At 46.9% G+C, this 27,037-nt stretch overlaps 1 protein-coding gene across 5 annotated transcripts in view; it reads left to right on the plus strand.

The window, feature by feature from the left end:
* The window catches only part of SRGAP3 (SLIT-ROBO Rho GTPase activating protein 3), a 251,736-nt gene that overhangs the window by 128,364 nt on the left and 96,335 nt on the right, over positions 1 to 27,037 (plus strand). For all 5 annotated transcript variants that reach the window (XR_009542706.1, XM_060161300.1, XM_060161301.1 and 2 more), the window contains exon 3: positions 8,344 to 8,506. Coding sequence is in view for 4 of the 5 variants with exons in the window: in XM_060161300.1 (XP_060017283.1) it covers positions 8,344 to 8,506 (163 nt within the window). In the remaining variant the exon portion in view is untranslated. The remainder of the gene's footprint in view (positions 1 to 8,343; positions 8,507 to 27,037) is intronic.

Genomic DNA, 27,037 nt, shown 5'->3' on the forward strand with positions numbered 1-27,037 from the left:
TGTTTCCATTTTTGTGCTTCTTGTTAGGCTTTTCAAATAAATAAGTTGGGGAATTGGGAAAAAAATCCTTTGTCAGGTCACATGTATACATTTGGTTTTGAAATATATGGTTGCTCTTGTCACAGAGGTCTGAAAGGCCCTCACTGGCCACTCCGTCCCTCACGCATCCATTTGATGGCTGAGGCAGTAAAGCCTCAGACAGGTCGAGCCGCAAGCCCAAGAACACACAGCCAATTAGCAGCAGAGCCATGCTCCCCAACTCCCAGTACAATAGACTCAGAAGCCTTGGGGGGCAAAAGATAGGTAAATGAAGAAACCCATTCCTGGCGCAGAGCTTCACCCACTGCCTGGAGCAGAAAGGGGGATGAGGGAGAGGGCTGGGCAGGCAGCAGATTGGGCCTTAAATGGGCTTTAAATGCTGGCGGAGGAGGTTAGACTTTATCCTCTGTGTCGTAGGTCCATTTGCTCCTCTGATGGACCACAGGAAAGATGCCCAAGTGACCATGTAAACTCTCCTCAGACTCCTGATCCACTTGGGGTAGTAGCCTACTAGGGGTTGAATTTTGTCCTCCAAAAGTTCACATGTTGAAATCCTAAACCCCCAGTACCTCAGAGTGTGACCTTGTTTGGAAATAGGGTCTTTACAGAGGTAATCAAGTAAAGATGAGGTCATTAGAGTGGGCCCTAATCCAACATGACTGGTGTCCCTATAATATAAAAAAAGGGGAATTTGGACATAGACACACATCCAGGGAAAACATCACGTGAACATGAAGGCAGAGATTGGGGTGATGTGTCTACATGCCACGGATCACCAAAGATGGCTGGAATACCAAAGATGGCCAGCATACTGCCAGAAGCTGAGGGGGGGACACGGAACAGAGTCTCTCTCACAGCCCTTAGAAGGAACCAACCCTGCTGACACCATGATCTCAGACTTCCAGCCTCCAAAACTGAGAGGCAATACATTTCTGCTCTTGAAGTGACCCATCTGTGGTGCTCTGTTACTGAAGACTGGTGTCCAGCAGTACACAGCCCAGATGCTCATTCTGTCCCTCAAGGCCCTGGTCTATGCTGCCTCTGTGTCCTTGTCTCCACCCCTTGGACATCCGCTCTGCCCTCGGGAAGGCGCCCATGCACGCAGAGCCTTCATATCGACTGCTGGGGATGCTCTCCCTTATCCGTAGGCCACTGTACAACCTACGCATTTTTTTGGTCCCACCTCGTCCTTCTGGGCACTTTTCACCTATCAGCTGACTGTGTGCCCAGACCTGCCTGACACCAGAGAAACAGTGGTGAAGAGGACAGATGTAAGCTGGAAAGGGGTCAAAGACAGAAACAAAAAGTAAATGAACAGGACGGATGTCAGGCGTGGTAGTGCTGTAATAACGATAAAATGGGGTGGTGTACTAGAGATCCAGGAGCCGCTGGGGGGCAGGGAAGGCCTCAATCAGGAGAAACATCTCAGCTAATGTCTCAGTGACAAGAAGGACCACCTCCATCTTCCCTGGGTGAGGTAAACTCCCCCCCCTGCCCCCCCTCCGTTATAGACTCAGGAGGCACCATGCATTTCTCTCTCACAGCTCTTATCACCGACGCCATTTCCTATCTACTTACGTGCTTATTTGATTGTCACCTGAGGCCCCTACTGGACCGTAAGCTCCATGAATCAGGGAGCATGACTCACTTTGCTTAGCACTGTCTGGCACAAAACATGGCACCCAGTTAATATTTTCAGAATTAATGATTCATGCTCCCAGCAAGGACAAGGAATTCCAAATCCTGATTGGGGCAACTTAGGTAGCAAGAGGTTAACCATACTTTTTGGGCCCCGGAACTAATTGAGGGAGTGCTTTTCTGAGCTTTGCTGGCAGCTGCCCAAGCAAGCGTAGTGCAAGACCCTGGAATGTCTTGGAAGCGAGTGGGAAGCCAGAGGCAGGGACTCCGCGTCTTGGGGACGGGGTCAGCTGCAGGAGCTCCCCTCCCTCCCGGAGGGACCACCATCCCCGGGCAGTGGATTTGCATTCATCTGCATTTGGATGGGGCTCAACAGGCCTGGAAATGGGTTCTGTTTGCTAAGTGGAATTTTCCGGTGCCCAGCCAGAAGAAGAAGGGAGAAGCTGGCTCACTGCTGACTTCATTTTCCCAACTCACCAGCTTGGCGAGGCCTCGCTCCTCTAGCTGCAGTTGCTTGGATCCTCGTACCCAGCTCCCCTAGCCAAGGAAAGAAAGCTGTGACTCACCAGAAATTTTCGTTGCTGTTTTCTGGCTGTAAAAAGTAAAATACATACACATCTATGTGAAAGTTCTCAGTTATACCTTAGCTCAGCAGCTTCCACCTGCTCTGTGGACACAGGGATGCAAGACTGGAAAAGGAGAAAAGCCCTCCAGATGTGCCTTAGAGGACAGAACGCCTGCCCAGGTTCATTTTGGCATCTTCCAGAAGTGTGGCTGCAGCAGGCAAAATGGCTGCTAGCATGGAGAGCTGGATCTCAGGTCAAAGGGGTCCTGTTTTCAAAAGGGACAAGTAACCTCCTGAAAAGAGAAGGCCGGTGTCCAGCTCTGCCATACGTGGCCTGGATGCTTCTTCCTGCGGTCCCGGTACAATCCAGATGGCCCATGGGATGGTGATCGGTGCGCTGGCTGGAGCCCTCGGGACCCCGCACCTGCCCCCCTTCTGCCTTGCTCCCTGGGCTCTAGCCACACTGGCCTTCATTCGGTGCCTTAAATGCACCGAGCTCCCTGCCCCGCAGTGAGCCTTTGCCCATTCTGTTCCCTCTGCCTGGAATCGTTACCCACAAGCCCACTCTCCTGGCCCCTTTACCTGCCTCCCCCATCTCTTCCTTTAGAGCCTAGCTGAAAGGCCCCTTCCTTAGGGACACTTTAGAGACCCCCGAAATACGGCCAGGTCCCCTCGATATGAGTCCTCATGCACGATGCTCTCCTTTCTGGCACTTTCTGTGGCTGTGACTCCATCCACACGTGCTGAACTCTCTGAGGGTTATGTGTCTCCCCCACTGGACTGTAAGCTCCGTGGAGGCAGGAGCTGTGTCTGTTGCGCTCCATGTCATGTCCCAGGGGACTGGTCCATGTGAAATATGCAATAAGAATGTATTGAGTGGGGGAACTGCTGAATGACCCTGGAGCTTTTTTCTGGTGTTTAACACCAAGGTTGACAATATGGTCTAAGTAGGCAGGCCACAGGGGTTAAGAGACCTGCATATAGTCACACAGGCAGTATGGACTTAGGGGTACCCCTCCCCCCCCAAGTCCAGGTGTCTTTCTGTTTCATCGTGTCTTTCTGTCTCACCATGCTGGGCCCCATCTGTGGCCTTCCCTCTTCTTTCTGACGTGGTGAGAGCCAGGTACCATTGTGGCCAAGGCCACAGATGGCAGCTCTCCACAGAGCGGTCAACTCCACCCTGACCCTGGCTGTGGACAGCCCTGTTCACCCCGGTCTTTTAGTTTCCAAGTGAGCTGCCCCACACGAGGGGAGCCAGGGCTGGGAGAAGATGGGGAGAGCAGAAGCAGCCTCCCGTGCTGGAGTGGACCCAGAGGATGGACGCTGCTGGTTGCACGGCAGGCCTGGGACAGTGTCTGCAGAGGATGGGCTGGCACGTCATCCCCATTGTAGGCCTCTTCCAGCTCACCAGGGCAGGAGGAGCGCAGCCCTGCCCCATCCCTCCAGCTGCAGCCTCGACAGGCCTCCTGAGAATTTGCCTTTTCTGCCACGTGGTGGTCACGTGCATTTGTAAAGAGTTCCAGGTCATTCCATGGTTTCAAATATCATCCAAGTGCTTGTTGCCGGCGTCCACATTTACCTCTCTAGCCCAGATATCGCCTTCTGAGTGTTCCACAAGCCCTTTAGACTCGCCGTCTTCAAATAAAACTCATCGCCTTCCTTCCCTACCCTGCCCCTGTAAATGTTCCTCATCTCCGTAAATGCTACCCCTGCTCTCAGGCACCCAGCCTGAAAGACTTGGAGTCATTCTGAGCATCTTCTTTTCCCTCCCAACCAGTTAGTCTCAGGGTCCAGTCAGTTTACCACCTAAATGTTTCTTGAATCCCTCAACTTCCCTCTTGGCCCCCTCAAGCCCATCCTCCACGCAGTAGCCAGAGTGAGAGTTTGAAAGTGGAATTTTATCCTTTCACTCCCCTGCTCTAAACCCCTCAGTGGCTCCCCGCCAACCTCAGGATGAAGCTCAAACTCTCTACTGGGACTTAAGGCCCTTAACTACGTGGCCTCTTCCTAATTCTCCAACCTTGTTTTTCACTCTCCCCCCATCACTCCAGGACATGATGCTTGAGTCCCCTTGACTATGTTTGACTCACCAACCTGCTCTCTCTAGGCCTTTTTTCATCATATTTCTCCACCTAGAAAGCTCTCCACTGTCAAACTCCATTCCAGCCTTTAGTTCTCAGTCTAGAAAGTGCTTCCTCCAGGAAGCCATCCATGCTCACCCCTCCACCAGATCTGGGCGAGGGGGCCTCCTCTGCCCCATAGTCTCCTTCCCATCACTACATTTATGAGGCTGTATCATCATCTTCTGCTTCCTTGTGTGTCTCCCTTACCCGAATGCAGCCTTGTGGAGCAGGGTCTTGCTTGCTGTGGTTACTGCTGCATCCCCAGCCCCTCGCCTGCCTGGCACGTACACGCGGAGACAGACAATGAGTGAATGAAAACCTGAATGAACCAAGGCCTCATCTCCTCAGCAGCCACTCACTTTAGCTTGACAAGTCCTTGGTTGCTTTCGGGTAACTCTCCCCTCCTTGCCTCTGCTCCTTCTGCCGCCCCTGTAATCCCGTCTGCGTCTGTGTTGCCTCCTGCCCACAGCTGCTGATAAGGAAAGCGCCTCCTTTCCACTCTTTCTCCTAACCAGTCTCTCCCTGGCCAGGTGACCTAATTAATGGTCCCCAAGCTGTCCCAGCACTTTTGCACCCTTTCGAGACCTTTTTCCTTTCCCCTGAAACTTACCTTCTGGCTGTGACTTCCATAAATTTTGCACATTTAATTCCCTGATGCTGTTCAATTCTTGCATCCCAGGCTGAGCTCAGCCCCTGAAGTAATTTAGGTAACAGCTCAATTATCTCATCTCTCCTTTCATCTTTGCATTTCCATCGCCACCTAGGAAGCTGTGGAAATGGGATGTAAAGTATTTTCTGCCCAAACCCACTTCTCCCCTTGCAGTTCTTATCTTGGTTCATGTCATCAGCATCCAACCAGTCGCCTGAGATCCAAATCTCAGAATCACCATCCACTTCCCCCTCCCCCACCCCCTCTCTATTTCCAGGAAGTCTCCAAGATTCTCTGCTCTCTTGGTGAGGAGTCTCTTAAATTCACCCTTCTCTGGCCACCACCCAGGCCCTCATCATCTTTCTTTTCCTGGACTAGGGTCACCTCCTGACTGGTCCTCCTGCCTCCAGCCCCACACCTCTGCCCACACCCATCCAGCCCTCCACTCATCCACCTGTTCATCCATCCACCCGTCTATCCACCCAACAAGCCACCCACCCACCAACCCATCCACCCACCCACTCATCTGTCCATCACCCTCCAGTCTGCCCGCAATGATCTTCCTAAGACACACATTGGTTAGATCATACCTCTGCTTAAATAACTTCCATGATTCTCCACTGCCTACAGCAGGCATTCTTAACCCTGGATGCACATTAGAATCTTATAGAGAATGTTTTAAAAATACCAAGGTTCTACCCCCAGAGATTCTGACTTAATTGGTCTTGGGTGGGGCCTGGGTCTTGGTGTTTTTTAAAAGCTTCCCAGGTGATTTTAGTGTGCAACCTGGGTTGAGAACCATATGGCCTAGATGATAAAATCCCAACTCATTAGGCTGGTGTTCTATTCCCCACAATCAAACCTTTCACCTGTCTCCCCATCCTTATGTCCTCCCCTAACACGCTCACAATTCTAGCTCTGCTGAGCTGCTTCTCTATCTTTGTATCCACAGGTCCCTCTGCCTACAATTCCATCTCTCTGCCCCTCTATTTGGAAAACTCGTACCTATTCTTCAAGACCCAGCACAAATGTGACCTTTTCTGTTGGGTTTCTCTTCTACAGCACCTACTACATGTCAGGCACATTGCTGGGCACTGGATATGGTGACTAAGACAGAAACAGTTCCTGCTTTCACAGAACTTCGAGTAGGGTGATGGGTGGGGAGTGGAAACTCCTTAAGGCAGGAATTCTCAAACCTGAGAGTGCATCGCAATCCTCTGGAGGGCTGGTCAAAACACAGGTGCTGGTCCCACCTCCAGGATTTCTTATTAAGTGGTCTGGAGTAGCCCCGACAATTTACATTTCCAACAAATTTCAAAGTGAAGCTGATGCATCTGGGCTGGGGACCACCTCTGAGAACCGCTGCCCTAGAGCGAGGTCCTCCGAGGCACACTCTCCCGGGAGTATCATTTAAGCCAAGACTCAGAGGAAGAGAGAAGAGCAGGGGCTCACACATTCCAGATGGCACAGCGCGCGTGAAGACCCCAGGCGGGAAGAAGCTGGCAGGAAAGCAAAGGGGCCTGTGTGACGGGGACGTGGAGTGGGCTTCGCGTTTTCTCCAGCTTCTCGCGCAGAACGGGTGCTCTGCATGTTTCTATCCCAGCGCTTCAGCACCTTCCACTGTAATCCTTCTGCCTCAGCCACCTCATTAGGAGCCCCTCCAAGGCAGGTCTGTGTCCACGCTCACCCAGAGCCCACCTGAGACCTGACACGGAATAAATGCTGAGGGATTTGGGCTGGGCTGTTGGATTTCAGTGTTCTGGCCTTTTCTCTAGGCTATAAACAAAGGAGAAGCTGCTTCGTTTCTCTTACAGCATAATGTCTCCTCCATTTTCCTTAGAGGTCTCTAACATATCCATCCTCTCTCTCAACCAAATTCCTTTCTCCCAAATTCCGACTACCTGGGCAGATTTTTAAGCCCGTTTGGTGACAGAAAGAAAAGTCAACTGGCCTCTCCTCACCTATCCTTCCCAAGCCCAGGGTTTGGGTGCAGTGAGGGGTGTACGTGCTGTGGCTGCCCAGAGGCCCTCAGGGCTACGCTTCCACTTGGCTTTGGGAGGATGATGTGGTCAAAGCGGAAGTCAGCAGAATTCCCTTCCTCAGAAACACTGATCGTGGGAGGCCGCATTTCCTCAGAGAACCATGGCCAGCCCCCTGGGGGAGCCAGGCAGGCCTGGGGGACTGGACCTTGAGCCAGTCACCCTAGGTGGTGGATGGCCCTCTGCCCCAACATCACCTTCCTGCCTTGGAAAGTGGAGGAAGGGTCTTAGGTCAAGTACACATGCCAGATGCCCCATGTGGCAACGTGGGATTATTGGTTTGATTTTGGTTTCTGATTGTCCTTTACTGTCTTCCTGGACACTATATACACTTTATTGAGACTAACAGAGGGGTCTTTGGTAAAGCACAGAGAAGAGAGATATCCCCCATTTCATTTTTGGAAATATCCCATTTCCCAAGTTTCGGGAAACACTGGTGCATAGATCTGTGGTTCTCAGACTTGCGTGGGAATCAGCAGCTTGGAGGGCTTGTTAAAACCCAGATCACTGGGTCACCTCCAGAGGTTCTGATTCAGCAGGGCTGGAGTGAGGCTCAAGAGCCTGCATTTCTTATAGACCCCAGGCGATGCTGCTGCTGGTCTGGGGACCCCGACACTTTGAGAACCCCTCTTTTAGCATAATGCCCAGCTAGAAGACACTAAGAATGTGTCAGTCCTTGAAGGACAAAGATTTGTCTTGTGTGTACTTCACTCAAAAGCAGATTTCCTTAGGCTCTCTTCCCAAGTATAGAACCTGAAATCCTCCAGGCCCTCAGCTCCATTGAGGGGCAAAGGAATGTGTTTCCAAGAGGCCAAGAGACCAGGACTGACCCTGGAGGAGGACAAAAAGGTTAAGAGCCTGAGGGACCCCCAGGGGTTGGGGGAGGCAAGGAGGGGAAGGAAAGGGTCCACTTTTTGTTCTTTCCCCTGGATATTTCTAGAACTCATACAAGAATTTCAAGCACAACTGGTTTAGTATTTCTTAACTCCAGGGAAGACAGCTTCCTCTCAGAAGGGAGAGATACATGTATCAAGTGCTACATCCAGTGGGAGAGTAGGACGGGATAGGACTTCTAGTCAAAGACCTGGGTTTTGGCCCCAGCACTGCTCTGTGACCTTGGGAGGATTGCTTCCTCATGGTCTCTGTTGCCCCAGCTGTTAAATATGTTATAATAAAACGAGCTTGAAAGGGCCCCATGAGGGTCAAAAGAGCCGCGGTGGGTGACAACGTAGAACACTGTGTGGCTGGCAGTTTCAGTGGAGCCAACTTGAGCTGTCTTGGTTTCCACAGGAAGGACCAATATCTCCTCTCGCCCGTGAACTGTTGGTATCTAGTCCTGCATCAGACCAGGCGGGAGAGCCGAGACCATGCCACCCTCAATGACATCTTCATGAACAATGTCATCGTTCGCCTCTCCCAAATCAGCGAGGATGTCATCAGACTCTTCAAAAAGGTGGGTACTTGGGCCACCCGAGTTTCTGCCCCAGGCTGGCCTTGGCAAGACAGCCAGCCATGGTGGGGTGTGGTCTGGGGACATGGGACCAGGGGTCAGGCATGTTGAAGGGTGCGGGGTGCTGAGGCCTGGACTTGGCACCGCAGACCCTGAGTTTGAGTCCTGGATGTGGCTGCGGGGCTCAGCCACTTCAGCAACCACCATCACCACAAAAATAAAAACCTTTGCATGGTTAGGTAAGTAGTACACTCATTGTAGGAGATTTGGAAACATAGAGATGAGCTCACACTTATATAAAAAATAAAATTCAAAAACAAACAAACACTTAGAAATTAACGTCACCTGAAATGCTGTCACTCAGCCATAATCACTTTGGTTGTCATAGGAACTTCTTTATATGTACATATGTAAATACATTTTCTATGAGTGCTGATTTTATATACTTTCTAGAATATGTATGTACTTTTCCCAAATGAGACCAGACTGCATATACGATTTTACTCTCTGCTTATGTCACCTAACAAATTATATAACACTGGATTACAAAATTTTCCCATATCAATATAATTCCACAACATTTTGAAAGATTGCATAGTATTTCATCATACAGATGTACCCTAGTTTATTTAACCAATCCCTTATTGTTGAACACTTCAGTGATTTCCATATTATTATAAATACTGCTGCTTTGAGCTTCTTTTATATACACCTTTGTCACATTCACTGCTATTTTTTTAATTGAAATATAGTTTATTTACAATATTCTATTAGTTGTAGGTGTATAGCATAGTGATTCAGTATTTTTGTAGATTGTACTCCATTAAAAGTTATAAGATAATGGCTATATTTCCCTGTGCTACACAATATATCCTTGTTGCTTATTTATTTCATTTATTGTAGTTTGTGTCTCTTAATCCCATACCACTAATTTGCCCCTCTCCCTTTTGGTAACCAGTAGTTTGTTTTCTATATCTGTGTGTCTGTTTCTGTTTTGCATATACATTCATTTGTATTGTTTTTTAGATTCCACATATAAATGATGTAATATAGTATTTGTCTTTGTCTGACTTACTTCACTAAGCATAATATTCTCTAGGTCCATCCACATTGCTGCAAATAGCAGACTTTCATTCTTTTTTTATGGCTGAATAATATTCCACTGTATATGTATATATAGATATACCACATGTACTTTATCCATTCATCTGTTGATGGGCCACTGCTACTTTCTTTTTTTCTTTAACATCTTTATTGGAGTATAATTGCTTTACAGTGGTGTGTTAGTTTCTTCTGTATAACAAAGTGAATCAGCTATACGTATACATATATCCCCATATCTCCCCATATCTCCTCCCTCTTGCGTCTCCCTCCCATCCTCCCTATCCCACCCCTCTAGGTGGACACAAAGCACCGAGCTGATCTCCCTGCGCAATGCAGCTGCTTCCCATTAGCTATCCGTTTTACACTTGGTAGTGTATATATGTCCATGCCATTCTCTCACTTCATCCCCGCTTACCCTTTGCCCTCCCCGTGTCCTCAAGTCCATTCTCTATGTCTGCGTTTTTATTCCTGTCCTGCCCCTAGGTTCTTCAGAACCTTTTTTTTTTAGATTCCACATATATGTGTTAGCATATAGTATTTGTTTTTCCCTTTCTGACTTACTTCACTCTGTATGACAGTCTCTAGGTCCATTCACCTCATTACAAATAACTCAATTTTGTTTCTTTTTATGGCTGAGTAATATTCCATTGTATATATGTGCCACATCTTCTTTATCCATTCATCTGTTGACGGACATTTAGGTTGCTTCCATGTCCTTCCTATTGTAAATAGTGCTGCAATGAACACTGTGGTACATGACTCTTTTTGAATTATCGTTTTCTCAGGGTATATGCCCAGTAGTGGGATTGCTGAGTCATATGGTACTTCTATTTTTAGTTTTTTTAAGGAACCTCCATACTGTTCTCCATAGTGGCTGTATCAATTTACTTTCCCACCAACAGCTCAACAGGTTCCCTTTTCTCCACTCTCCAGCATTTATTGTTTGTAGATTTTTTGATGATGGCCATTCTGACCAGTGTGAGGTGATACCTCATTGTAGTTTTGATTTGCGTTTCTCTAATGATTAGTGATGTTGAGCATCCTTTCACATGTTTGTTGGCAATCTGTATATCTTCTTTGGAGAAATGTCTATTTAGGTCTTCTGCCCATGTTTGGATTGGGTTGTTTGTTTTTTTGATATTGAGCTGCATGAGCTACTTGTATATTTTGGTGATAAATCCTTTGTCAGTTGCTTCATTTGCAAATATTTTCTCCCATTCTGAGGGTTGTCTTTTGGTCTTGTTTATGGTTTCCTCTGCTGTGCAAAAACTTTTAAGTTTCATTAGGTCCCATTTGTTTATTTTTGTTTTTATTTCCATTTCTCTAGGAGGTGGGTCAAAAAGGATCTTGCTGTGATTTATGTCATGGAGTGTTCGACCTATGTTTTCCTCTAAGAGTTTTATAGTGTCTGGCCTTACATTTAGGTCTTTAATCCATTTTGAGTTTATTTTTGTGTATGGTGTTACCAAGTGTTCTAATTTCATTCTTTTACATGTAGCTGTCCAGTTTTCGCAGCACCACTTATTGAAGAGGTTGTCTTTTCTCCATTGTATACTCTTGCCTCCTTTATCAAAGATAAGGTGACCATATGTGCATGGGTTTACCTCTGGGCTTTCTATCCTGTTCCATTGATCTATATTCCTGTTTTTGTGCCAGTACCATACTGTCTTGATTACTATAGTTTTGCAGTATACTCTGAAGTCCAGGAGCCTGATTCCTCCAGCTCCATTTTTCTTTCTCAAGATTGCTCTGGCTCTTCAGGGTCTTTTGTGTTTCCTTATGAATTGTAAAATTTTTTGTTCTAGTTCTGTGAAAAATGCCATTGGTAGTTTGATAGGGATTACATTGAATCTGTAGATTGCTGTGGGTAGTATAGTCATTTTCACAATGTTGATTCTTCCAGTCCAAGAACATGGTATATCTCTCCATCTGTTTGTGTCATCTTTGATTCCTTTCATCAGTGTCTTATAGTTTTCTGAGTACAGGTCTTTTACCTCCTTAGGTAGGTTTATTCCTAGGTATTTTATTCTTTTTGTTGCAGTGGTAAATGGGAGTGTTTCCTTAATTTCTCTTTCAGATTTTTCATCATTAGTGTATAGGAATGCAAGAGATTTCTGTGCATTAATTTTGTATCCTGCTACTTTACCAAATTCATTGATTAGCTCTAGTAGTTTTCTGGTAGCATGTTTAGGATTCTCTATGTATAGTATCATGTCATCTGCAAACAGTGACAGTTTTACTTCTTCTTTTCCGATTTGGATTCTTTTTATTTCTTTTTCTTCTCTGATTGCTGTGACTAAAACTTCCAAAACTATGTTGAATAATAGTGGTGAGAGTGGGCAACCTTGTCTTGTTCCTGATCTTAGTGGAAATGGTTTCAGTTTTTCACCATTGAGAACGATGTTGGCCGGGCCACTGCTATTTTCTTAAGATCTGTTTCTGTAACGGGAATTTTAGGGTCAAATTTTGCTCATTTGTCTGTCTATCTAATGAGGTTAAGATCATCTGCTTCCCAGGGGCAGTATGAGGGTTAAATGAAATGGTGCAAGTGAAGGAGGTGGGTATTATTGAGAAGTGTTTCAGGATATGGTCTTTGGGTCCACAAGTCTTCAATTTCTGGCTTCATAATCCTGGTTCCATTGTCTATTAGCTGTGTGTCTTTGGGTTTGTTACTGAAACTCTCTGAGCCTGTTTCCTTATTTGTGAAATGGGGATAGAAATACCCACAGGGTAGTTGCTTGGGTTAAGAGGCTTATTAATCCCAAGTAAAGCATGGAAAGCAGCGCCTGTCACTAAGTGCTCAGGAAAGCTGGCTATTATAATACGAGTGTAAGAGACTATTACTACTAAAATGATCCAGCTCATCTGTTCTTGCCAGGCACCAGTTTTAGAGAAGAGGTGACCTGGGATTGCTATACACACAGAGGAAGAAGACAAGTTGGTTTGAAATATAGTCATCTCTCCCTGGTCTGTATGTGGATTGTCCACTTTGAGGATGACTTCTATTGCAAAATTGTTACTGCAGGCTAATTCCCTGCCCACCCCCCCGCCCCCCGCCACACAATCTGCTCTGGTCTCCTCCTGGGGCTGCGTTTATGAAGTGTAGTCTAAGTTTAATATTTGTGTAAGCAAACATAATTAGAAAGGTAAATACAGTGCAATAAAAAAAAAATTCACATAGTGCTTTGCAAAGCCAAACTGAAGGGATTCAGATTGCTTGGTTCCATCACAAGCCCCCGCCTGCTGCTGCCACTGTCACATCTTTTTTTCTGGGTGGGAGGGACTCACAGAGAAAGGGTCATCTGGGCCTTTAGGAAATGAAGGATCTTTTCCTGAGCTGAGCCCTGGGACAAGTGAGATAAATCTTTTCAGCTCTCATTTAGGCTGACAGCAGCCTCACTTGTGATGGAGGTTAACAGGGTGGAAAATAATGAAAAAAGGTCTACAGCTGAGCTCCTGGCTGCCTTGTTACCAGCTCTGTGCCTGTGGAACAAAGGAAACGACCCGGCCCCTCTGGGCCAAGAGAGAGCTGGGGGACGGGGCCTGACTGGCTGATTTAGCACAGCGTGGCCCCCTTGTGTCACATCAGTTATAGATGATCTCAGCCCTGAGCCCTGCATCCTTACATAATAATAGTTCTGCAGACCTCAAACGACTGCAGGGGCTGGTCTCTGGTCAGACTGGGGAACAAGATCATCACTCAGCCCATTTTACAGATGAGAAGGTAAAGCCTGAGAATGGCCAGTTGTCATCACTTCCAGGAGGCAGCACGGCTGGGCTTTTGGAGTCTGTCTCAGAGCCACCTGTCACTGACATTGTGACCCTGCGTAAGTCTCTCTGAGCCTCAGTTTTCTCATCTGGGAAGAGGAGATGGTGACAGTGCCACACTTGGAGTGGGAGTCCTTCGCCATCTGACAAGTGACATTCTGTCACTGCCTCTGCAGGAGGTGGGAGTGGCTTCCAGGCCAGGTGTCCTTCCTGTGCCTGGGCCTGGGGCAGCTGCTCCACCTGCCAGCTCCTCAGTGGTGCAGAATGCTCTTTGACTTCATAACTCACCTTTTCCCGATTCTCCATTTCCCCTTCTGCAATGCAGTGTGCTATGCCTGGAAGCAGCACTTCTCATTCCACAGCCATTCTAGGCTTCATTTGGGCAAATGGACTTGTGCATGCAGGTGGCCGTTGCTTTAACTGTGAGATGTGGATCCACCAGAGCAGAATGGACTGGATGAGCTCTTAGCAGCCACCGTAGTGATCAGGACACTTATGGTTGCAAACAACAGAAACGCAGCTCAGCTAGCTTGAGGGAGGAAAGGGAGCTTATCGGCTCTTCAGAGCCAAGACTGGCTTCAGGCAGGGGGCTTCAAGGGCACCAAGGGTGTTGTTAGGACCCAATCTCTCTGCAATTCTGCGCCAATTTTCTTTGTTTTCCAGTTTTTTGTTTTGTTTTGTTTTGTTTTTAAGGAGGGGTGGGAGAAGGGCTCATGCATAGTCAGTCTCTCTCTCTGTGATGACCACATGGCCCCTGCAGCCCCAGGCTTACATCCTACCTGCTTCAAGTCCAGCGGAAAGTGAGAGGTCCCTTCTCCCAGAATTGGTTCTTACAGGCTCTGACTGGACCAGTGTGGGTCACACGAGTGCTCCTGAAGCTGGGCATACACTCAACTCCCCCTTATGCATAGGACAAAGGATGGCTGAGGGTGGTTCCCCAGGAAAAACTGGGTGCTCTTACAACAAGGGTGAAATAAAACAATGGGTGTCCACTAGGCCTTCTGTTCCAGTCCTTTTATCATCCTCTTCATGAGCTGTCCTCTCTCTGCCAGATCTCCCCCAATAATGGGCATTCGTTACCTTGCATTACATTTGGGGACAACCGAGACCAATAGAAAATTCTCCCCAATGTTGAGATGAAATCTTTCAGGGTTTCCACTCACAGGTCCTGTGGGCCACCTAGATCAATCCACATGGAAATCTATCAGGTACTCATGACCACACACCCAGGCCCTTCCCGCCTCTGGGTAAACATGCCAGGTTCTTTCAGTTGACCCCCGTGACTTGGCTTTGAGTTTTCTCTCCCCCTGGGTCAGGCTCCAGGGCTGCTCTGACCGGCATAAGTTAATATTCAGAACCACTCAGAACCCTCCAGAAAGCTCTGACCAGCTAAGAGGAGAGCAGGGCTGTCTAGACCCTTTATTTCTAATAATGAAGCCTATGAAGGCACTTGCCTTTTTCATGATCGTCTCAGTGCATTTGACCCACTCTGAACTCTCAGCTCAAATCTCCAGGGGATTTTGTACCAAATGTTTTTTAATCTGTCCATGAATTCCGTCCTTGTGTTTTTTTTTATTTGCCCTTTTAAAACTTCATTTTATTAGATTCTGGTCAAATGGGATCAGTGTCCTTTTTTTTTTTTTTTTTGGTGGGCAAAGGCTCCGGACACGCAGGCTCAGTGGCCATGGCTCACGGGCCCAGCCGCTCCGCGGCATGCGGGATCTTCCCGGACCGGGGCATGAACCCACGTCCCCTGCATCGGCAGGCGGACTCCCAGCCACTGCACCACCAGGGAAGCCCTCAGTGTCCTTTTTTAAGTGATTTTTCAAGCAGCAATACGGTAACTTTTCCAAGAGTTTCCTCATTCCTCCTCTGTGGGAGAAGCCTGTTTTATAACCTTTCCATGTCTTCCTCCTCTGTGTTACTTTCTTCTACGTGTCAGTTCTTTGGCCCCGTGTTTGATTCTTCTCTACTTTCTTAGTGGAGAAGGTGGAAAGTGGGGCAGAGGGTTGAGAATGAGTTCACAGTGGAGGTGATGCTTGAATTGGGTGTTGAAGGATGAATAGGAGTCTCCCAAGTGGGGAAAGGAGGTTAGGAGTTCAGTGTTAGGACAAAGGCAAGAGCACAGGGGACAGAGTGTCATGATGGGGGTCCACGGCACCTTGGAACAGAGACTGCAAAATGGTGGTCCACAGCTGAATTTGGTTCTCAAGTGTAATCTGCTTGGCCCTCACTATGTTAAGAAAACTTCAACCAATATTTTACTTTATTTTATTTTATTTTTGCGGTACGTGGGCCTCTCACTGTTGTGGCTTCTCCTGTTGCGGAGCACAGGCTCCGGACGCACAGGCTCAGCGGCCATGGCTCATGGGCCCAGCCGCTCCGTGGTATGTGGGATCTTCCCGGACTGGGGCACGAAGCCGTGTCCCCTGCATTGGCAGCTGGACTCTCAACCACTGAGCCACCAGGGAAGCCCTTTTTTTTTTTTTTTAATATTTTAAAATAGTGGGATTTCGCATAAAAATCAGAACTTTGTATTCCTCTTAAAAAACCAGAAGCTCTGACAGTACCAGAACAACATGGGGGTCATTCTTGGCGGTACTTGTCCAGAGCTGAGTAGCCGCTGGTCCTTCAGGCTGGGCACACTCGCTCCACTGCCCCACAGCCCCTGTGGGTTGTCTGGTGAATGACACCAATCCCTTTATTTTAGCTCCTTGGCCCTTTGTGCATTTGAGTTTGTGGCCTCATCTTTAAACATGATCTAACAGAGCTTCTCAAAGCCTAGCATCAGAATCACCTGGAGGGCTTGGTAAACATGGATTGCTGGGCCCCATGCCCACAGCTTCTGATTCACCAGGTTGAAGTGAGGCCTGAGATTCTGCATTTCTAACGAGTTCCCAGGCGCTGCTGATGCTGCTGATCTGGGGATCACACATGGGGAATGACTTGCCTAGTCCAACCTCCTGGTTTTACAGGTGAGGAAATGCAGGCCCACCTCTGGTAAGCACAGAATGCGGCCCCAGATGCAGGTTCTCTACTCCACGTCCAGTCCTGAATCCACTGCCCCCCATGGTGCACCAACAGGGAGGGTCCATCTGCACCCTGCTTGCTCTCTCTTCCCGCCCCAACTGTTTCTGAGCTGGGCATTGAAGCCCATTTCATTTCCAGCCTCAGCTTCCTTAACAATAGCCATCCATTATTCTCTGCTCTGATGCCTGCAGAATTTAATTACTTGCCCCAGCCATGGAGTGAGTTTGATTGTTGGAAGCTGTGGTATTCTGAAGGAAGCGCTAATGAGGAAAGACTCTTAGCAGAGAAGAGAGGGCATTCGGGGGGCTTGTGTTTGAAAGCAGCCATTCATTGTGTGGCAATAAGGGCTTGGTCTTCAGTGAGCTTTTTCGTTCCTGCCTTGAAGATGTCCGTCACATTTCATAAATAAATCAGGGCTTTTGTATCCAATAATTGCCTTGCTTTGTGACCAAGATCAAAAGCACCAATGGCCTTGGATTCAAAGCCAAGTTTATTTTTTATTTTTGGGTTGCAGGAGAGAGTGAGGGTTTGCATGCTGGAGGGTCCAGCTCTGATGCCTGCACAGACAGAGAGTGAAGTGGGCAGACTGCCAGGGACGAGGAGCCTTCAGCCGTCTCCACTGTCTGCCAGGGAGACAAGTTGTGAACGCTCGCTCTGCTAGTTGAGGCTGCTGAGCTGGTCGCCATGTTCCCAACTCACTCAGCAGACACGTATTAGTGCTTTTGTGACAATAGATAAGCAGTAATCATAGATAACAAACAATTAGTGAGTGCTTACTGTATGCCGGGCTCTGGGCTAAGTGTTCACTTCTTAAAGCCTTAGAAGAAGATGTTGTCATCACCCCCATTTTACAGATGAGGAAACTGATGCCTATAAAGGTGAAGCTGGGGTTTGAATCCAGATTTGCCTGACCCAAGAGCCCATGCTTAGTGGTAAAGGCAGGTGCTAAAGAGGATGGAGAGATGAATCAGACACAGTGCCTTCCCTCAAGGAGCTGGCAGTGAACAATGGAAGTGAAGACAGATGTGCATCAGTGATGCAAATACAGCAGAAAGGGAAGTTGGTTCAGAGGGAGGAGGACTTCTAATCTGGGCTGGGGGGCACTTTGGAGAAGGTTTTATGTTGAGGATGCAGCATCTGAAGGGAATCTTGAAGTGAGGATTAGGATCTATGCCAGCTTGGGTTCCCAGGAAGCTGACTCTCAGACAGTGATTATGGTGCAGGGGTGTATTATCAAGTGTTCTTGGGGTCCCCACTGCAGAAGGAAGGGAGGGAGGCAGGATTCAGGGAATTTGCAAGAAAGGCCTCAAATGAGTCCTTGGGGAGCTCTGAGGCTGGGGTGGCCCTTCTGAGTTGTCCTGGGTTGTGGCAAGGAAACTAGGCCTTTATACCCTCATGTTGCTCCTGGGAGGGCATGTGGCCTTGGGTAGGTGCCTCTTTGGTGAGGCACTTCCAAACAGGGCTGATAGCTGGGGGTGCCTGCCAGGAGCACTCCGCATAGCTGGGGGAATAAGTCCTCCAGTCCTGAAGGGGATCTGAGTGGTGCATTGCTGTGTCCCCAGTGGATATGCAGAGATCTGGGAAAAGTAGGAGACAGGATTCTAGACCAAAGCAAAGGCACATTGGCAGAAAAATCTGGGTCCCAGATCATGAGCAGGTCGGCCAGCGTTGCAGTCTACTGCAGTGGTTAGGGGTATGGACAGACTGCGTAATCCCTGTTCTGCCACTTTCCAGATGTGTGAGCTCAACCTAATTCCTAAACCGCTGACTTTCAACATTTTCAAAAGGAAGCTAATAAAAAACCTCTTTCTTAGGGTTGTTGTAAGGATTAAAAAATGATGATATAAGATGCCTACCTGGTACACAGTAAGCAATCATTAAATATTAGTTATTATTAGGAGGATTATTGGGACTTCGAGAAAGAACATAGTGAGAATTAAGTTCAGAGGTGGGATGAAGGAACGTTCAGGCACACAGGTTAAATAAAGGGTCAGAAATAAGAAAATATGCTCAGGAAACCACTCACTGATTAGTTCTAACTGATGGTGGTCTTTCTTTTTTTTTATAACCTTATTTCTTTTTCTTGCCTTATTATATTGATTTGGACCTCAATTGATATAGTGTAGAGGGAAATGGGGGAGAAATGGCATTCTTGTCTTTCTTTAAATTTATTTTTTATCGAAGTATAGTTGATTTACAATGTTGTGTTAATTACTGCTGTACAGCAAAGTGACTCAGTTATACATATATACATTCTTTTTCATCTTCTTTTCCATTATGGTTTATCACAGGATATTGAATACTTTCTTGACTTTTAAAAAGCATGCTTTTATCTTTTCACCATTTAACGCTTAGCGAATTAGGAATAAATAGAAACCTCCTTAGTCTAATAAAGGGTGTTAACCGAAAACCACCAGTAAATCTCATACTTCCTGCTGAAGCATTCAGCAAGATGGCTGATTACAAGATCAATATATAAAAATTAATAACATTCCTGTGCATACATTAGGGCTTCCCTGGTGGCACAATGGTTAAGAATCCACCAGCCAATGCAGGAGACATGGGTTTGAGCCCTGGTCCGGGAAGATCCCACATGCCGTGGAGCAACTAAGCCCGTGTGCCACAACTACTGAACCTGTGCTCTAGAACCTGCAAGCCACAACTACTGAGCCCACGGGCTGCAACTACTGAAGCCCGTGCGCCTAGAGCCCATGCTGCGCAACAAGAGAAGCCACTGCAATGAGAAGCCTGCGCTCCGCAACGAAGAATAGCCCCCACTCGCAGCAACTAGAGAAAGCCTGCGCACAACAACGAAGACCCAATGCAGCCAAAAATAAATTAATTAATTAATTTAAAAAAAAGGATCTAACAGAGCAGAAACTAAAGTTTAGAAAAAATGCATACATTAGAAAACAAGAATGATGGAAAATTAATGCCATTAATGCTATAAATTAGCTGCATCCTAGGAATTTTGATAAGTGATGTTTTCATTGTCATTCAGATATAAATATTTCATAATTTGAATTTTGCAATTTCTTCTTTGCCCCATAAATTTTTCAGAATTATGCATATTTCATTTCCAAAGATTTTCTTTAAAGCTTTCTACTTGCTTTAAATTTTTAACTTGATTACCCCATAAAAAGAAAATAAGGCCTGTAGGCTCTATTTTTTTGGTATTTGTTGGAGCATTTGCCTTATCAGATATGAAGACTTCCTCTTAAGTGATAGTCAGTAAAACCGGTAATATTAGACCAATGCTGAGTAAACTAACCGATGGTCCAGATCAGAGCCCAGAAACAAAGCCCCCCACAAATGGGAACACAGTATATGGCAGTGGTGCATTACAGATTAGGGGAAAGGATAGCCTGTTTAGTAAATGGATCTGATTCCTCTGGTTGCTTGTCCATTTCTTATTATTTTTTAGGAACTGGTTTAAACACACACACACACACACACACACACACACACACACACACACACATGCACACACACACACTTTTTTTTCCATATGGAATATAATTAGACCTCCACCATAGTTCCCAAAAATATATTCTAGATGGATTAAAGTGCTAAAGGTAAAAAACAAAACTTTAAAAAATTTTGGAAGAAAATGTAGAAGATTCTATTTAAAACCTTGGCGGGTAGGAAAAGGTTGCTTAAACATAAAACAAAAAAGCACACACCATAAAGGAAAATATTGATAAATTCCATTACATAAAGATTTTTTAAATCTTCTATACAACAACAACTGCAACAAATAAATAAGGGGAAAATACAGACCAGGCAAGGAAAAGATGTTTGGCACGCATAGAATTAATAAAAGGTTAATAACCTGAATATAAAAATCAGCTCCCACAAATAAATTGGAAAAGGGCAAACAACCCAATAGGAACATGGGTAAAAGATATAAATAAGTCACAGAAAATGAAATTTAAATGGTTAAAAATATAAGAAAAGATGCTCATACTTACAGGTAATCAGGAGAAGGTAAAATAAAAGAAAATGAGACACAGTTTGACGCCCATTAGATTGGTCAAATAATCCCAGGTGCTGGCAAGAATGTGGAGCAGCAGGGCCACTTGTGTCCTCCTAATAAACATGTAAATTGGTTCAGCCCCTTTGGAGAACACTGGGAGTGTCTTGTGACAGAGAAGGAAGAGGTACATACCCTGTATCCCAGCAGTTCCACTTCTAAGTACAACCTAAAATATTCTAGCATATCTGCACACACACAAAACCTTGTGCCAGGAGGTTTTCTGCAATAGTGTTTGTAGTAAAGAAACAAAGGGAAATCACCTCAATGGCCATCGTGGAGGGACTGGTTAAATAAGCTATGGATAGTCACATGATGGACTGTTATACAATCATTTAGATGGAGGAACTAGATCTACATAAAGCAATTGTGTATAAAAGTTGAAAACACAATGTTGGGTGAAGAAAGCAAGGTATACTATACTATTTTATAAATTTAAAACTCAAACAGTTCATATTGTTTGTATTCTTAGATACCTGTCTGAAACAGAGCTATACAAAGGTGGACTGGCTAAGAATACACACCAGCTTCACAAGAGTTATTGAGGGATGAGGGAAGAAGGAAGGAGACAACGCTTCAGTGCTCTCTGTAACATTTTGCTTCCTAAGAGTGATTTTGAAGCAAAAATGGCAAAATTTTAATGGTTATCTAATTTGGGTGGCATATTCGTGGGTGTTTGTTATTGTTCTCTCTACTCTTCTGTGTGTTTTAAATATTGGAGTGCTGAAATTAAGTGGTGGGGTGGGGAAGGTAGGTTGGAGACAGATCAAGGGGGCCTTGGGTGTCAGAGTGAGAAGCTGGGCTTTATTTTTTAGGCAAAGAAGAACCACTGAAGGTTCTTGAGTAGGGGGTGTTGTGGCCAGAGCCAAATTTAAGGACGACTGATTTCGTGCATTTGATGGCTTTGAAAAGAGAGTTGCTGGACTCAGTTGTTATACATATTGACTAATATACAAGTTAGTAGTGGAAGGTGACAGGGGCCTGGATCAGGGAGGTTGATATGGAAATAGAAAGGAATGAGTGGATAGGTGGATGGGTAGGTTCATGGGTAGATGGGTGGATGAGTGGATGGGTGGATGGGTGAATGGGTGGGAAGGTGGTGGATAGGTGGGTGGATACATAGGTATTCACAAACAATGCAAATAAAGTAGAAGATCAGATCATAAAATGACAAGGAGGTTAGAGAGATATCTCAGATCAGTTATTCAGCAGGAATAAGTGATCAATAATGTTTTGAATCCAACAGATAAGCCTGACAACATCCATATTCACCTTGAAGAGAATGTAGAGGGGGAGAAAACAGCTCAAAACTGAGGGGCTTCTGGTTTTTGTAGCTATTGGTTTTTCAGGAAGACGGATTTGTCACGCTCCTTAGGATACAGAGACTCTCACCGTCCCCTGAGCCTATTGATGCTTATCTGTGAGAGATTTATGTCCCCCAACTCTTGCCAAAAAAATGAAAAAAATCAGGGACATAGGAAAGATTATTCCTGAGTATGTTCTGCTTTCACGGAGACTCAGCCCAGCAGTCTACACTGTGTCCTTCTGCCTTGGCCTGGAAGCCAGGGGGTGGGGTCAGGACGTGGTCACAGAAAACAGGAGATTCTACAAAACGGAACTGGGTACTGTCTGTTGTCTGATATTGACGGTGACCTAAAGGAGAGCCTTTTAAATATCTGCATGCTTCTTATGGTAAGGCAGAGGAATATCCGTTTTATAATTATTTTGGAATGTTTGGGGAAAAAATTCTAAAGGCACAGGGAGTCATAGCTCTCCCAGCAACAGGGTGGAAGCAACAGAGTGGAATCGTTGAGAGAATCACATTTACTAGCTCTGTGATCTTGAGCAACTTACTCACCGTCCCTGAGCCTCTGTGTCCTAATCTTTAAAGTGGGGTTACAGTGGGGTTATATCCCATAGGCTGATATTAGGCTTACGTAAGGCACTGTCAGTAAAGCAGTTGTCATTGGACCTGCTACACGCTAAGAGATCAAAGAAACGATAGCTATTATTGTTGTTATTTTCTTTAATGATAAGTATTATTGGTAGTAATATCAATAGTACTAAGCATTACTATTAACGATAAGTATTATATGAATAATAATATTTAGTATTATTAGAAGAGATCCAGAAACTCCTAGCCTGACCGTATCAGGTCACTTGGTCATGCCATTCCAAGGTATCCTCAGACATTAAGCATTTCTGAAAATGAAGGCTTTCAGCACAAACAGGGTCCCCAGAGAGATGCTGGGAGGAATTAGCGGGGGAAGAGGGTGACAGACACGACATTAGGCTTTTTGCCTTAGCCTGCTGCTGGCCTCCTGGGAGGCACTAGTGGGGCCCACTTCTGCTGAGGACGTTTGATGAATGGTCGCAGGGCCTCCTGTTTCCTTGCTGCCCAATATCCCAGCCCTGGTGTTCCAGCTCCTTGTGAAAACAAGTAGATGACAACATTTGGAGTTGCAGCCACAGGAGACAGAAGTTAGTTTGGGAAGGGGAGGAAAGAAGGGAGGTGTCCAGGAGCAGGGAAAGGAAGAAGGTGGGGGGAGGGGGAAGAGTAACAAGTGTCTTGGTGGAAGGTGGGCGGAGTGTAGGCTAAGGATGATGTTAGGAGGCAAGGGGTAGGGACGTGCCAGAGCGCTGGCAGCCCAGTTACTGGCAAGTTAGGACACGGCCCGGAGAGAGGCAGCCAGTTAGCTGTCCAAGTGGCTGTGTTCAGGGATAAACTGACCTTCCAGGACAGAGCTGGAGAAGCCCCATCCCTCCAAGACACGCCCCTCAAGCCTTTGCTTTGGAAATAAAAATGCAGTCTCTTTGGGAGATGGCCAGTGCTTACATATATCATTTATTTAAATGGGGAACATCTGTGGGTCTCCAGTTTTGTTATTTGATGAGAAAATAAGCTGAAGCAGTGGATTAGCACTAAAAGAGACAGAGTTTTTGTTTTTACTTTGTTTGTATATTTGTTTCCCATTATTTCCTTCGAACCTCAGAACTAGGAAAACCATGGAATGTTCCCAAAGGGGGAAAACTGGACATGAGAACATCAAGCAAAGAGAAAAGGGAGACAGGTGTTGCTGACTCAACGCCTGATGCGATGAAAGAGGGGACGGTTGGAGTTGAGGAAGGTTCCACCTTACTTTCTGCCTTAAAGTTTTCTAAGGGTTGTTTCGAATGGTCTCCTCTGGAGAAGTGAGAGGGAGTCTTGTCACTGAAACCCAGAATTTTAATGTTTTCTAGATGTGCAGAATGACCAGCTCCACATTTGAGTTAGCCTGAGGGAGACAGAAACATACCCTTTGCAAAGAGAACTTTTCAAATACAGCTTATGAAGTCCTAGGATTTGTAGTGACAGTTCTGAGGGTTTCCCCTTAATAGCGAGATTAGCCCTGCGTTGAAAAGCAAATTCAGCCATCCACAGCAGGACTTTTGGTGAAGACATTGATTTCGCTCAGGAACACTGTGTCAAAAAATTTTTGTCATCTGGTGCCATCTTGACGTGAACGTACAGGATTTGGTTTTGTCTTGTGTTTTGCGGAAAAGCGAGAGTCAAAGGTGACCCCCTTTTACCCTCTCCATTCGCTGGCTCTGCGTATTGGTTAGCTCACGCACAGGTAGCATGGAGTTCCTTTTGTGCGCAAGTCTTCGTGAACAGCACTCTGCGAAGCCAGAGTCCCAGCCTTTAAGGGGCTTATGCTCTCTCTAGTCGGTTGAAAATTGGACCTTTTGCAGAAACTGTTTTAAAGCTCGTGCTTGGTAGAGGGTTTTCAGAAGGCTGTCTCACCCTGTGGTTATTTTGGTGTCTGCATGCTAAAATAAGCAGAGTGCATCAGTATTGTTTCACATGAGCAAAGGTGGAAATTCACGGGATTCTGTAAGCTGGAAAAGTCCAGAGGTAAGTCTTAGCATCACTAGGTCAGGACAGAAATGCTGTTGTCGAGGCCCTGACTCTCCTTGTGGTGGGTAGCTCGAGACCCCTGATGTCCTTGCTTGGTGACCCCAGAGGAGAGATGACCTGAGAGTATGGTTCTTAGAAAGCTGCAGGGAAAATTCTTGTTGGCTCAGCCTGGAATACATTTCCATCTCTGACCCAGTCACTAGACACAGGGCACCAGAGCGCTCTGGTCAGGCTGGGTCCAGTGCTGGATGGACCATCTGGTATGATCAGACAAGCAGGGGTGAGTGCCACCTGTATCTCATCTTTTGTTATCAGAACAAGGAAGAAGGGAGAAGACAGAGATGGCCATCATGGCCGATTTAGTCCTAGCAGGGCAGGTGGGCCAAGAAGGACCAGGCCAAGGAGAACTCTACTGCCTGCAAGTGAGGGTAAGGCCCAAGGATGCAGATTTTTGCACAAGTGGTGAGAAAGCACATCGGATGGGCTGGTGGCGTCCAGAGGGTATGCCGTTCTTTGCAGCCTGGACTTGTGGCCTGACTCATCTCTGTGACAGCATTGCAGTGGCTTCTCTTCACCTGTGTGCCTGTATCTCGTCTTGGCCCTGGGGAAACAGGCCACAGAAGGTCCTTGAGTGCCGGCTTTGGGGTTAGAGCAACCAAAAGTTGAATCCTGGCTCTGCCACTTCCTAGCTGTACAGCGTGGGGCAAGTTGCTTAACCCTTACGAGCCATCAGCCCTCGTCTGCCAGGCGGGCATAATAATAGTACCTGCCTTAAAGGTTTCCATTAGATAATATATAGAGGTGACTTTGGACAGTGTTTACCTATGGAATGTGCTCCAGAAATGCTGGCTGCAGCTGATGGAGCAGGGACCAGGTCTCACTCAACTTTGTGTCATTAGTGCCTCGTGGAGGCTCGTATGTAGTAGGCCATTCAAATAAATGCTGGTGTAAATCAAATAAAAGCCAGGTGAGGAACTGGCCACAGAGCTACAGGAAGAGGTAGTGCAGACAGGAGGATGGGTTCAGGGGCGTGGGGTTCTATGCAGACAGTGGGGTCTGGGTCCACGGGAGAGTCAGGAGGTTCAGCCTCAGGAACCAGACTCTTCGGTGACTCTCAAAGGTTGGCATGTGAGAAGGGCTCTTGTAGAAAGATCCTCTCACACGTTTGGATTTGGCAGGTCTGGGATGGCTGCCTTGATGAGCACCAGGGGATACAGACGGCTGCCCCCAGTGAGACCCCACTGGTTTCGGGGTCATAAACTCAAAGGGATGGGTGAAGGGAGATGCTGTGGCCAACTGGAGAGCACAACCCCATCCGAAGGGGCCGCTGTGCTCCAAGTCGGGGCTCAGCCTCGCTGGATCTTCTAGTTTTTCAAGAGAAGCTGAAAATCTGGACTTGTAAGGGCAATTTCCTGATTTTTAAATGCTGGAAAGAGTCAGATTTTCTGAAAACACTGAATGGCCAAATAAAACGCATCTGTAGCCCAGAGAAGCTGCCACTTGGAGCCCTAAATCTAGGGCAGCGGTTCCACCCAGGACGATTTTGTCCCCTAGGGAACATTTGGCAATGTTTGGAGATCATTTTTGTTGTCACAGCTTGCGGTGGGGTAGGGGATGCTCCTGGCATCTAGAGGTGATAGGCCAGGAATGCTGCTAAGCGTCTCGTAATGCCCAGGACCGCCCCCACCCCCATCCGAGTGACCTGGTCCTCAGGGGAGTTTAACTGTCCTTAGCCGTGGGCAAAAAAAGAAGCAGGGCCGGGGCCACCTGCCACCCAATTTTACAGATTTTTGGGTTAGAGAGACAGGGCTTTGTCCTTCCAACCCCGAAGTACCAGGGCTGAACCCTCCTTGGCCCAGTGTAATCATATTCTACAGTCTGCACACTTCCTGTCCTTGAAGGAAGCAACCCACCACCCCAACCTCTGTAGGCATGAAAGCCATGCGAGAAATGCAGACAGAGTGCGAATACACTGCCGCTGGGGTCCCCAGGGGCTGGGTGTGGTGTCTGCTGGGGATGATCAGGGTTTTAGCCTCCCCTTCATGATGGAATGTTTGGTTTGGGTTCAGTAGTTTCTGGAACTGTAGTGAGACTCTTTCCCTTCCCAACAAAACCCAACTATAAAAAATAAAATGCCTTTAGTCCTTTGCAGTTCTATTGGCTGAGCACTCACTGTGGCCAGCCCTGCCCAGGCTTGGTGCTGAGGGGGAGAGAGCAGAGACTCAGGCAGGTTCCCTCTGGTGACTTGCAGCGCCTCCATCCAATCCACCCTCTTCTACCCGTAGCTTCATCTTCCTGAAGAAGCACAGTCTGCCGTCAGACTCTGCTGCTCAAAAACCTTCAGAGGCTCCCAGGTGCGCTCTGACTGAAGCCTGCACTCTGCTAGCCTCCGTGATCTGGCCCAACCTGCCTTCCAAGCGTATCTTCTGCTCTTCTGTTGCTGTGCTTCTCTCTTAGCAAACCACATTTTCCCCTATTCCCGGCCTCCGTGCCTTTGCTCAGGCTGTGCCTCCTGTCTAGAATGCCGTCTCTGGCCATCCGTGCAAGGTCAGGTGGCTCCGGTGGTGGTCCCTCCAGCCTCTTCATCCCTGCTTCCCACATCGCCTCCTCTTTCACTCTTTTGCAGCCTTTTCTGCCTCATGCCTTAGAATTATTTGGTTCTTGACCCTTGATCCCACCAAACTGGGAAGAGTTAATAAAA

The sequence above is a fragment of the Lagenorhynchus albirostris genome, chromosome 10, assembly GCF_949774975.1.
Source record: "Lagenorhynchus albirostris chromosome 10, mLagAlb1.1, whole genome shotgun sequence".
Classification (NCBI taxonomy): domain Eukaryota; kingdom Metazoa; phylum Chordata; class Mammalia; order Artiodactyla; family Delphinidae; genus Lagenorhynchus; species Lagenorhynchus albirostris.